Genomic DNA, 11961 nt, shown 5'->3' on the forward strand with positions numbered 1-11961 from the left:
ATCAGAGGTATCTAAGAGTCTTTGTAACATTTAAAGGGTTCTTGTTTAGTTAGTACCTTCCAGGTTGTATGCTTAATTTTTCTTTTTAATTCAGGTAGACGTCCTAAACGGTTTGGCTCTTAAAACGGTTGTCTGTTCCAATTTGGCGTAATATAACGTTCAGTATTTCAGTTGGACTTACAGAATCGTTTTCACATGTATTTAGAACTACTTTTTATGAGTATCAGAATCAATCGGTTCAATAGCACATATACTCTAGAGGGTTTGAATTAGGATAAATGAGTCTATGTGCTCTTCTAACTTACCTCTACGTATTAGACATAAAGGTGAAGCATACAAATCTACTTGGCGGTATCACTATTAGCAATTCTGGTCTGATCCTAGTTATCTGGACAGCGTAATCATACGTGTATCTTGACCTAGTTGATTATTGTGTGTTATCAAGATATCTGGTGGTTCTATCTATCTTGGAGTGCATTTAATAAACTCCGTTCGAAGTCGATTCCTTTCACCCCTCTTCCGATGAGGACGATTTTTCCCGTCTGCGGGGTTTCGTTATGTGGCGTTCGCTCTGCATCGAAGATCTCAAATACCTCTCTCACACCTTGTACCATCTTCACATCGCCATTCTGAAATACGAGGCGAGATTTCAAGCGATGTATTTCAATAGATCCTGTCTCGCTGATCGTTTCTCCCGGTACCTCGCTTTCCCATAGCAGCGATCGAAGCCAACTATCGACTTGCTTAAGTTGCTCAGGGGCTAAGAGTGGTACGTTGATAGATACTGTGGAAATAGTCTATAGAATATTAGTACAGTTGTTCGTCAATAAGAGTAGGGTGGGCGACAAACAGGGTCGAGATGGCTATGTCCTTTTCCTGTGGTATCCAATGCCTCAACTTGATCGTATGCGTGTAAATCCAGCAGGAAACCCTCCAATTGAGGCACAACACTGTGATTTGTTACGTGGATTTTCGCAAGACCATTAATTGCTTGTATTCGCTCCTTGACATTCTCGAGCTCGGCCAGTTCAACTAAATCAGATTTGTTAATGACAATGACATCTGCATGGGATATCTGAACATGGGCAGTCGTCATAACGGGGCCATGACCATGGTGATCATCGTGGCCTTCAACTTTTCCGGATGGGTCACCTAGGCTGCGTACGATATTCTTCGCATCCACTAGTGTGACTATGCCGTCAAGATATATGGTGCTTCCGAGCCCATCATCTACCCAGAATAAGGGCGCTAGGTTGCCTGGGTCGGCCAGACCAGTGGTTTCTAGTAGGATGTAATCGAATGCGCCTTTTTTCTCCATTAGTGATTCGATAGCATTTACTCCGGTGTCCCTGCGTTGAGATTAGAACATTTCTGTATTGACCAAAATAAAGGCGACATACTTCACAGAGCAACAAATGCAGCCGTTGCCAACATCCAACCATTCCTCAACTTGTTCGCCTTCTTTATTTATTGTTAATGACTTTTCGATATCAAGTGCTGGTAGTAGAGTCAGTACATCAATTTTCAGCCACTTCTAGGCATCTACCACCAACAGTCACCAAACTCATTCATTATGACCGCGATTCTCTTCCCATGACGGGCAGTTAGGATGTAGTTGAGTAATGTAGTCTTTCCGGCTCCAAGATATCCTAAATTCTGCATTAATATCTACGCATTTTTTTTTACGTATGCTGCCAACCTACCTGTGACGATGGTGATAGGTACCTTGACGACTTTCTCCTCATCTGGGTCGCCCTTGGTCTGGGCCTCGGCCTCGGTTTCGACAAGCTCCGGAGGAACATCTTCGTCAAAGTTCATGGTCCCAATGGTATTCGTGGAGTATGGGAGAAGACCTTTACAGTTATTTCCGTAGTCCTCGGAGCTAAGTGCAAATTGATAGAATTAAAAGAAGAATGAATAAATGGCTGATAATTATCATCATGAACCTTCTTAGGTGATGAGGTACAAATGCATATATGCATAATGTTTCTCTTAAATGAATGAAGTAGGTTAGTATGATAACCCTTTAGTTTGTTACTTGCTTAATTATATTTGAAGAAGGTACATATGTACGTACCGAAAGTACTGGGGAGCTTCTAAGCGCGGCGCTTCCTACAAGTTCAGATCAATTCAAACAACAACAATTAATTTTGGCACCTTCCCTCCCCACGACAGCACCCCAGAGCACCAACGCGAGCTAATAACTCAGAAAATAAAATAAATCGCACGTGAGGCTGTCGCCTCAAAGACATTTATTTCACTATGTCTCTAGCGCAGGGTTCTCCCAGACTACCCAGTCCACCACCTCCCGCTGAGATTCAGATCGGACCTAAATCCCCAGGACTGGGCAGCACTGCGAGCCGTCAAGTACAAGAAATGGAGCAATCAATCGCCCACGCGAATGCAAAGCGGCGCATACATCCAGGAACCAAGTCTGAGGACATGGCCGCCGGTCCTCCTCTTGTTCCATTAGGCGAGGTGCGTAACTTACACAATTACTTTTTTGCGACAGAAATATTCGAATATTTACTAATTCGAAATAATAACACAGCTTGATTCAGCCTTCCAACTCCAAGAACACCTCGCAGCGCTCCACTACTTCCACAGCGCCTCAAACACAACAGCTATAACCCGAGCGACCGCCGCCCAACTAACTCAACCGCCGCCTGGCATCGACCGCACACTATGGCTCTACGAACTGTGCCGCTTCCTAATAGCGCAATGCAACAACCTAATAGTCGGTTTCCTCTTCGACACACCACCCTGCTCCTCCGCGACGTGTCCCGAGATGCGCGCCTCCGAATGGCAATTCCTATGCGCTGTCCACGACCAACCTAAAAGTTGTTGCGCCATCGACTATTGCTGCCACACGCTCGACTGGGCCGCGAACGTCGTCACCAACCCCAAGATCTTCCCGAGCCGTTTTGTAGTGCTATCCGAAGGACATGATAAGAGCGCCGTGCTCAAGAATCTTGTCAACGTATTCCGTCGTCTGCACCGAATATTCGCACATGCGTGGTTCCAGCATCGAGGTGTGTTTTGGTCGGTCGAGGCCCAGACGGGTCTTTACGCATTCTTTAAGACGGTCTGTGATATGTACGATCTCCTGCCTGCTGAGAACTACAAGCTGCCGCCCGAAGCGGAGGGTCTGGAACCGGTGCCAATCGAGAAGGAAGAGAAGAAGCCGATAGCAACGGCTATTGCGAAACCCCCGTCGCAGCAACATGAAAATGCCGAGCATGACGATGATCGACACAGTCTGCATGCGCGTAGAAGCAATACGGCTAGACATTCGAGCAGACCGTCTACTGGTAGTGCCGTGACGACTGTCATCGAGGAGCGAGAGGACGAGCAGGATGTTACGAGTAAGCTGAAGAACATGCATATTTCAGCCCCCGAGACTGTGGAGGAAGAGTCTGAAGTTGAGGTTCCTGTTATTGTTGAAGGAGAATTGATAGATACTTCTCCAGTTGAAGTGCGACAGCCTACTGAGTCGCAAGAGCATCAGGATGATCTCCTGGCTCATGGTGTCAAGATTGATGTACAAGAGGATGTACCTGTGGAACCTGAGACTTCTACCACTGAAGAGAGTACGGAAAAGAAGGCCGAGGAGGAGCCCAAGGAGATACCCCTCCTAGACCACGAGCAGCTCATCGAGGAGACGAATGAAGAATCTGCCCCAAGTGAAGAGAAGCAACCAGAAGCAACTGAGGGTGGACCCGAAGAAGTTGATCCGGCCGCCCCCGAAGAGCCTGCACCTTCCGTGGCCGAAACTGTCATCGAAGTAACAGAAGAAGAGGGTGCGAAAGAAGAGAGACCGGGTTCAAAGGGCACGGAATAGAATTTCGTAGCCACACTAGAACAATTCGAGGAATCCGATTCAGCCTCCGTCGAAGGCGTTATCGAGCGCGCTGTGCAGACCATGGAACGGCTCCGACACCGATTGTCGCTGGCTGGCGATGACGCTGCAGACGAGGATGACCTGGACTACGAGACCGAGATGATTGTTAGGCGAACCAGGGAGATTGCTGAGAGGCTGAGGAGCTATCAAGGATCCCCTGATAGCTCTGAGTCTGATAGTCCTCAGGAATCCATTGTTGGTGAGCATAACGGTGATGTCTCGGGGCTTGATGGTGCTCGTGAGTCTGAGGAGTAGGATGACATTTATGACTGAGAGCAAGAGTATGTTCCGAATCGATGTCACGCAAATGGCAGAGACAGGCGGGGTGTAATGTTTCTATGTTTTCCCTTACGGATACGAAGAAAAGACCTTGACGGTTGTGTACGATCAGTGTTAAGCCTATAAGTTATGTTAGGAGGGGAAATTAAGGAAGGTCTCAAGGTACATAGTTAGGGTATGAGGGGCGATAGGTGGATGGATGAGCTCTGCTCTGCTCTGCTGTGCAATAGGTTTGATGCTGGGCTCGTGGAAGGGCTCGATAATAATATGAACGTCTTATGTATAAGGTCTTGCTCCTTGTGTCCTTCCTGAAATTTCCCCCTCCCTAAATACATGTTTCATATAGACTCATGTCCGCAGCTTAGAATGCGTAAAGAGTTTTGAGTATAATATGATGATAAGACGTGTGAATCAGAGAAGTCAACGCGGTTGTAGTGGGATGTATGGCTCTATTCTAAATTACGGCGTATTTATCGAAGTCTGGATATCAATGTGAACTCAAGGATATTATTCATTTTTAATCTCCCATACGTCTATACCCAAATTCCTATAACCAAAAACAACAATCAAAGAAATCTAAGCATTACATTAAAATACAAATGTATGAGTGGATATATCGATAGACAGGCAGTGTTGCAAATAAACACAGCAGTCCTTTGTATGCGTCGGCCTCTCCCCCTTTTTTAAAAACCGGGCCTCTGGTTATTTGATATCTGGTATCATCCTCCTCCCCCCTTTAAACCGCCCCTTTTTGGTTCTGTTATTGCCCCTCCCGAATAAGCCCAGTATTGCTTTTATGACGTTGCCTATTCCTATACGTTATGTAGAAACACCAGAAAACTATACATTTGTGTACGCCGAGAGTTGGGGAATGCGTGTACGTCCCAACGTCTCCATATATGTATATTAGCGCATGTCGTGTTAATGTGCGCGTGTGTACGTTGTATGCATGTCAGTAATATTTTCCGAGGTGTGCCTCCTCTGAGCGTCGGTATCGTATTGGCGATATTTTGCATGAAACGCCGCGGAGTAGCCTCCTAGGATGGTGGTCTCCAACGGTGTGGCTCCAAGAGATGCAATGGAGATGGCCTGATATTGGATGTTTAATCAATTTTCTTTCCCACTTGTGACCCATACTTCGGACACGAGATGGAATCCAAGACGAGATATTGGTATGCAGATATGCGGGGAGGTGGTCCCGTTGCACCACTGGGCTGCATATGAGTGTTGCCACCACGGCGGTGACGCCAAGGAGGAATTTTGGGGTTCCCCAGTTGAACATATGTTGAATAGAACTTGGGAAGTACTGTTTTCAAAGTTGAATTTTTAGTACGGCGTGATGCGATGAGGCTCGATCTAGCGATAAAATGGTCTTTAGGGGGGAGCGAGGCTTAACACCGGTGAATGGTGGCCTAGACTAAAATCAAGTCTATAAGCCGCATCTCGTACGATTCTCCAACTCGTTCTAATAGCCGGGGTCTCTATATCTTGGCAAATTCCGAGATCTTCCCATAGTCCCACCCGACCCGTTCCCGCATCGTCTGATCTTGTAGCTCAGATCTTAAATATGTGGGTTGACATGTAGTTCATCCAGTGTATAGGTGCTGTAGGCCGGGTAGACGGGTAGGGGAGGGGGGAAGAGCGGAAGGGTCTGTGGGATAGCTGGGCCATGATGGGCGGTAGGGATTCGAGAACATTCATGCCGTGGTATTGGTAAGCTTCCTTATGCTTGTATGCTTGCTTGCTTGTTTGCCCACATGCATGAACAGCTCACTTTGCGAGATCCCCAATTCCCACAAAGGTCTGACGTCGTAATGCCAGGCCGCATATTCGGTCCCCTCCCTTTCTTTCACCGTGGCCCCCCTGGTCCCGCAGCGCAGAGTTGCATCTCGGCTCGGTTGCTATTCCGGGTCCATTTTCGCCGCATCGAGACTTCGTGGTTTCACACCCTAGTCGGTCCGCAACGTCACGGCAACGTCGATGATGCATGCTATGTGACTTGTAATAAATCGGCTCGTCTCGATCTAAAGAGCCTTATCAACCCCGCCTCTTAAGAGATTGTTCTTCCTGATCAGCTGAACTAGAATTCCAAATGGGCATGAAGTAGCCGCGAGAATGATTGGCTTAATTCTCCAGATATTGCTTATTGTTGTCTCCACAATGCCCCTTATTTGGCCATCACCTGGTTCAGGCATAAAATCTCACTCCCTGGCACACGTATTTCTACCTCAAAATGACGAGGCGCCACTGTTTGATTCACCGGGTGATGGCTCTGCCTCATGCTCGTGATCGAGGCGCATTTTTGCAAATATGGCGCTGATTTCTCGGAGGGATTCGGTTTGTTGAGAAACAGGATTCGCATTGCGTTCGTCTGCAAAGGCACGGATGCTCCGTAAGATGGAGCTGAGTCCTTCGTCGTTCGGAAGCCACCATTGTATGCATGAAGGGTCGCGGAATATTTCTGCCATCCGAGCTCGTATAGTGAGTGGGAAGACATATCTAATAATCAAAACACAAAGTATTAGCAAATATTCTCAAGGTTGTGGATTATTGACTCAGTAAAAATGGGCTTTGATGCACCCTTCGCACGTATCTAATACATGTAGAATCTTGATAGAGCTTGAAACAGGGTAGAATGGTAGCCGAATGAAAATAATGAAAATAATGTGCTCACCCTAATGACTCCAACATTGCATATTTCCGTCTCAACCACATGTGGTGCGCCTGGTCTCGGGGGAGGAACAATGCCGCTATGGCAAGGCAGGCTTGGATCGGAACGAGGGCGCCGCTGGGTGCTGATGGCCATAGTTCCACAGCCTCGAATATTTCACAAATCGCAAATGCCAAGCCTCGTAATTCGTCTGAGGGTTTTTGTTGTAATGCAAACGCCTCCTGACTCTTATGCATAACTAGGATGGAATGCCATTCCGCCATGAGCTCAGTCGTTGTAAATAATGGATTTTCGTAGAGGTATCCCGGTTTGTAAGGATCGATAATATCGTCTTCGGTTAACGGAACTTTGTGCTTGAAATCGGTTACGAGAAAGTTCGGGTCGGTAAGGGCAGGGTCTAATTTGGATCGCCATTCGTATAGACGGGTCGTAATCTGGCTGTGTTCCGCAGCGAATTCTTCACCCGAAAGCTCGCCTCGGCCACCTTTTGCATAGAGGATTGACATGTCCCTAGATATCAGTCGCAAAGCAGAAGCATGAAGTTCTGTTTTCATGCCCAGGTTTTGCGGGTCTTGCTCGACTTGTTCCTTACAGAATCGGACCACGGTGGAAAACCATTGTCGCGGCAGATTCGTCTCGAAGCCTCCCATCATACCCACGAAAACATCGAACCGGATGTACCAAGTTAGCAAAATTCGAGATGTAGGAGAGGCCAATATTGTGTGGGGTGTAAACAACCGAGTCAAAATCTCGTGAGCGGCTTTTTGGTGTCCCATCAGATTCACCCAATCACCCAGGTATTCCTTGTTATTATTAGCGAAAGCTCTTCGTATAGATGCGGAATTAATTTAATTTGGGGTTACCTCGATGGTTGCAAGCTGCAAGATGGTCAGCAGCGTGGCGGTGCTCTGCTTCTCTCGTCTTTTAAGGCAGCTTAGAAGGAATGTAACACTTTTGTTATAGTATCGTAAGAAGTCCTGGATTTTTCCGTTTGGATCTTTGACTGTTCGGTGATACGCTGAAAATCCTACCACCGCATTCAGAAGAGCTTCGTTGCCGGGCTGCACGGCTAAGCTAGGTAATATCGAACGAAAGAAATTATCGGAATCATTAACCATCCCATAGTTATAGTGAGTGATGTTATCGACGAAGTATCTTAGGTGAGATTGTAGTTCGGTTGGTAGGTGGGACCAATCCAGTCCGGGTACTGCTGACTGCAATGCAGGATCAGGAACTTGGAAGGATATCGTAAAACTTGCGGAGGTGCCAGTTGATACTGCTGGTGAGGCACTTTTAGTACCTTCTTGGGAGGGTGTCTCGGAGCTTTGTCTCGTCATAGTTCTTTGGGTGTGCTGGGTCGAGGTTGTGCTTGTCCTTCGCAAGTCTGTCACGGAATATGAGGATGGCGACAACGCCTCAGCAGACTCATCTTCGTCGAGTATTGGTTCTAACTTTAAGTTTCTCTCTATTTCTTCGTCCGCTTCGTCTTGCGAAGAATTTGGGCTAGGTTCTTGTGTCAAACCCGCTGCGTCTTTCGATGATCCTGACCCAGAAGCTTGCCCCTTTCCGGAAGAGGGTTCGGGGTAAACGCAATCCCTCTTGCCTTTGCGGCAACCTGCAACCGTTAGCCGAGCCCTCCAATGTCAGGTAACACGATACTTACGTTCACAGATAGGATGGGTTTCATCGCACTGATGTCATCTTAGCGTTAGAGAGTTATTTACCCAAAAGAATCGAAACTTACCTTAACTCGTCGACTTCGACATGTATAACATCCCGACCGTGTTCGGCGATGCTTAACATGATCCGTTCCAGATGTGGATTTCTTGCGATTTCGGTTGTTCTGGGCTTTAGGGGCCTGGAACATAATCGGGTCAGGAAAACCAGTGAAGTATCCTAGATTTTGGTACGGAGTTGCTAAAGGTGGACTTATGTTGCCCATGTGTGCAGAATGTTGTTGAGGCTGGTATTGGGCATCCTGAGGATTTTGGTTTGGTGATTCCCCTGTCCCCGCTACCGAGGACAGGTATTGCTGATAGTAATCACTCATTGGGAGGGATTCGCCGAGCGGAGTATTCGATGGGCTTTTTGGCCGACTAAGGATCAAACCCCCTCCGTGAAAAGACGTGCGGTACTGTTCTAACGCAGATCCAGCCCGATAAATGTAGGCCGTAGTAAATAAACCGTGATGTTAAATCCTTTTCCTTTAGGATGGTAGAAACAGGTTGAGAAGTCTCAAAATTAATTACCTAGTTAAAGTGAAGAGATAGTCGCTTGTCGACTTGGTGCCTAGTTCTATGTAGTCTTCCGTATGTTCAGCTCGGTGGGTAACTTCGTAAAAAGAGGCGTTACAGGCGGAGGGGTCCCGATCTTAATGATTCGAGGAGGAAAAGAAAACTTCGACCCAATACACTCATCGAGTAGAGAATTTTTCCTCTGGCCAATGGGTTAGTTCAGTGTGACCTCGAGAAGACTTTACACCTATAGCGCCCCCCCTTTGCCTTTAGAGATTTGGCTCGCCCTTCTTGAACCCTCTCAACACGAGAAGTTTTCAAAAGTAGGGAGGGAATACTTTCCACATTGTCCGTAGATGTAGGTAGAGATGATAGTTTACTTTTGGGGATTTCTCGGAACAGCTGTCGTGCTTGGCTCGGCTGGTCAGGCTGCGGTTTGCCCACGGTAGTTACGGCCAATCCACAAGCTTGACGAATATGGTTACCAGTGACGAGGAAGCATCGAAGACGAAATAGTTGTGGGGCTCTAGTTGTACACCTTGCAGGAGTCTCTTAGTGTTGTTGAGCCTGTACCTATAATGAGCAGGGTCTTGAGGATCTGCTGACAGGATGATAGCTATAGCGGGGCTTCTTTATGCAGCGGGTAACCAAAGAGGCGAGGACAGGGTGCTATAGAATAGAAGCCGATCTTGGGCTTCGGCAGGCTACTTCTTGGGATGCTAGAATCCACCCACAAATTAGAAATCTCCTTAAGATGGAGCTCAAGGGTGGAACTGATGTTGAAATAGGCACCCAGGGTAATTAACTACTTGTCGAGGCAGACAAAATCGAATACTGTCAGCCCCCGTATGCGTTGATTCGACTTTCTCCTTCTAATGAGACTAGTAACGAGATGGTGTGAAGGTTGGACCAGAGCATTGGATTCTGAGATTGAAGTCAAGCCTTGCTATCCTTGGTAATATCCTCTGAAGATGAATGAGAATTTGGCATGAAATCGATATCAAATGGATGAGATGAGGTTATGTCGAAGAGCAACAAAGATGCTAGACTAGAAATTTTTTAGCTCGAGTTTTGAAAGTAGCAATGGCTGAAGGGATATCCGTGTATATTCTGCCAAAAGAGGGCAAAAATGGTGCGTCAAGGATAAGTAGGGGAGGGACTGTCCAGTTTGACCTTGTAGAATATGGAGTCTAGATAGAGATAGACCACCCCCTTGGATGATGGGTTGAGGTACTATCCTAGAACCGCTTGAACTAAGGTCGACTAGGTTGAAGGAGTTTGCCGTCTGCACAAGGCAACGGTCTGTCGAATTTGTCTTTTGCAAGAAGTGCATGGGTAAAATCGAAGCAGCCTTAGCCCACTCACTGATCTAGTACTTACCTACTTAGGAGGTACATAACCTACCTAGGGATTCAGCATACATGTAGTACGCAATAAGAATTATTCCGCCTGACGATATCCGGTTGTCGCTATAGCAGGGGGCCACCCCTGGACTAAACAGATGCAAGCTACTGGGCGAGTGGGAGTCGGGACGTCAGGGAGAGGAACCGATGACACGCAGCCATCTGATATTTGCCCATACCTCATGCCAAGCCATTCGGTGTTGAGCTCCCACGGAGATGGTGGATAACACCTCGACTTACTGTCCACCTACGTGCTGCGACTTACAAAAGTACTACCGAAATGTACCACTAAGTACACTAAGGGTGGGCAGCTAGAGATACTTACTGTCTCCAGCCGTATTTTTTTTACTATGTACCCTAACAGAAGGAGATGAGATAAGACCACGGCAGGTAAGACAAGGGTCCTTCGTCCGCAGCCATGGGGCTACCCAGCGAGCCAGGCAGCGGGGAACTGGGGGCGCACGCACCGGGATGGGAAGACTGCTCAAGATCCTGCCACGCGGGTTTGATCAACGGCGGCTAGTGGGAGGTATTCGATCTGTTGATCTCCCAAATGCATGAGAGAACGAATAAGGGAGTGTCCGAAGCGTTGGTGTGTTCTAAGCCGCCAACAACGTTGTCCGTTACTTTTGACACACCACCACACTTTTTTTTCTTGCATATTCGCAAAATTTGTCGGGGAACTGACTAGTAGCGTCGTCGTCCAACGCTAGATCTACCGTGAAATTCACTTATACTACCTATACTGTGCGGGCGGAACTTATTCGCAGAGGTGTCCAGGTTCCTGTTTGGAAAATCTGGGGCTAGCTGGCAGCCAAGTGCGGCGGAATAGTCTTAAAATGTCCACTATCGATCGACGAAGCCCTTCAAGCTTTTTTAGGAAACTCTAGCGGAATTTCGTAGCCTGTATTGTAATGAGAATGGACTGGTCGAAATCCGAGGTCGTAGGCCCGATCCTTTTAGCCCGGCAAAAGCCCTTATTCTAAACCTGGGTTGTCGATACTACGTTGGCTGCAAGACAGAGTGATGCTGGATGAGCCCTTTGGGACCGCACCAGTGTTGCTGCTGTAAAATTCAGGTTCTCGCTGATTGGATCTAGTGTGACAGGGACCCCTAGAGCTCAGGGATCACCGGGGACTGATCAAGGAGGGTATGCCGGGGAGTAGGGCACAGACCAAAGTGTTGGAGCAATCCAATACAAAGATATGTCACTCGGAGGTAGAAACTTGAGAAGGGTGAGGCTCATAAACCATGCCTTGGCCAAATTAATTTAGTTGATTAAGTTGATTAAATTGATCGATCATGCTCAAGGGGGGAGGTAGGGTTATCCCGTGTTTGCTCTGGAATAGAAAGATTGCGCGACGAGGGAAATCCTGATACAGGGTGTCTGAGCGATCGAGCATTTTTTTCTGCTGTCTTATCTGAAAGTGGCTGGGAAGGGGGAGTTCCAAACAGGACACAAGACATTGGAAG

The 11961-nt window shown here is 47.3% G+C and overlaps 3 protein-coding genes across 3 annotated transcripts; 1 reads left to right on the forward strand and 2 right to left on the reverse strand.

The window, feature by feature from the left end:
• Positions 1 to 255: 255 nt before the first annotated feature.
• F4822DRAFT_312941 (cobW-domain-containing protein) lies at positions 256 to 1922 on the reverse strand. Its single transcript, XM_051455355.1, has 5 exons — positions 1704 to 1922; positions 1554 to 1649; positions 1401 to 1497; positions 851 to 1349; positions 256 to 797 (listed from the first exon to the last, which is right to left on the reverse strand). Exons 1-5 carry the CDS (start codon positions 1816 to 1818, stop codon positions 459 to 461), a joined length of 1146 nt encoding a protein of 381 aa, XP_051312120.1. The 5' UTR covers positions 1819 to 1922; the 3' UTR covers positions 256 to 458.
• Positions 1923 to 2262: 340 nt separating this feature from the next.
• On the forward strand, positions 2263 to 4897 carry F4822DRAFT_444750 (Mob1/phocein; the record flags this gene model as incomplete). The annotated part of the gene is made up of 3 exons (XM_051463287.1): positions 2263 to 2478; positions 2552 to 3800; positions 3852 to 4897. The coding sequence occupies 3 exons, from the start codon at positions 2263 to 2265 to the stop codon at positions 4154 to 4156; spliced, it is 1770 nt and encodes a 589-aa protein (XP_051312121.1). The 3' UTR covers positions 4157 to 4897.
• A 1511-nt stretch (positions 4898 to 6408) lies between these two features.
• F4822DRAFT_431219 (fungal-specific transcription factor domain-containing protein) lies at positions 6409 to 8901 on the reverse strand (the record flags this gene model as incomplete). Its single annotated transcript, XM_051461444.1, has 5 exons — positions 6409 to 6679; positions 6855 to 7654; positions 7715 to 8466; positions 8515 to 8542; positions 8596 to 8901. The coding sequence occupies 5 exons, from the start codon at positions 8899 to 8901 to the stop codon at positions 6409 to 6411; spliced, it is 2157 nt and encodes a 718-aa protein (XP_051312122.1).
• Positions 8902 to 11961: the final 3060 nt, after the last annotated feature.

This window comes from Hypoxylon trugodes (assembly GCF_022578975.1).
Source record: "Hypoxylon trugodes strain CBS 135444 unplaced genomic scaffold F4822scaffold_7, whole genome shotgun sequence".
Lineage (NCBI taxonomy): Eukaryota > Fungi > Ascomycota > Sordariomycetes > Xylariales > Hypoxylaceae > Hypoxylon > Hypoxylon trugodes.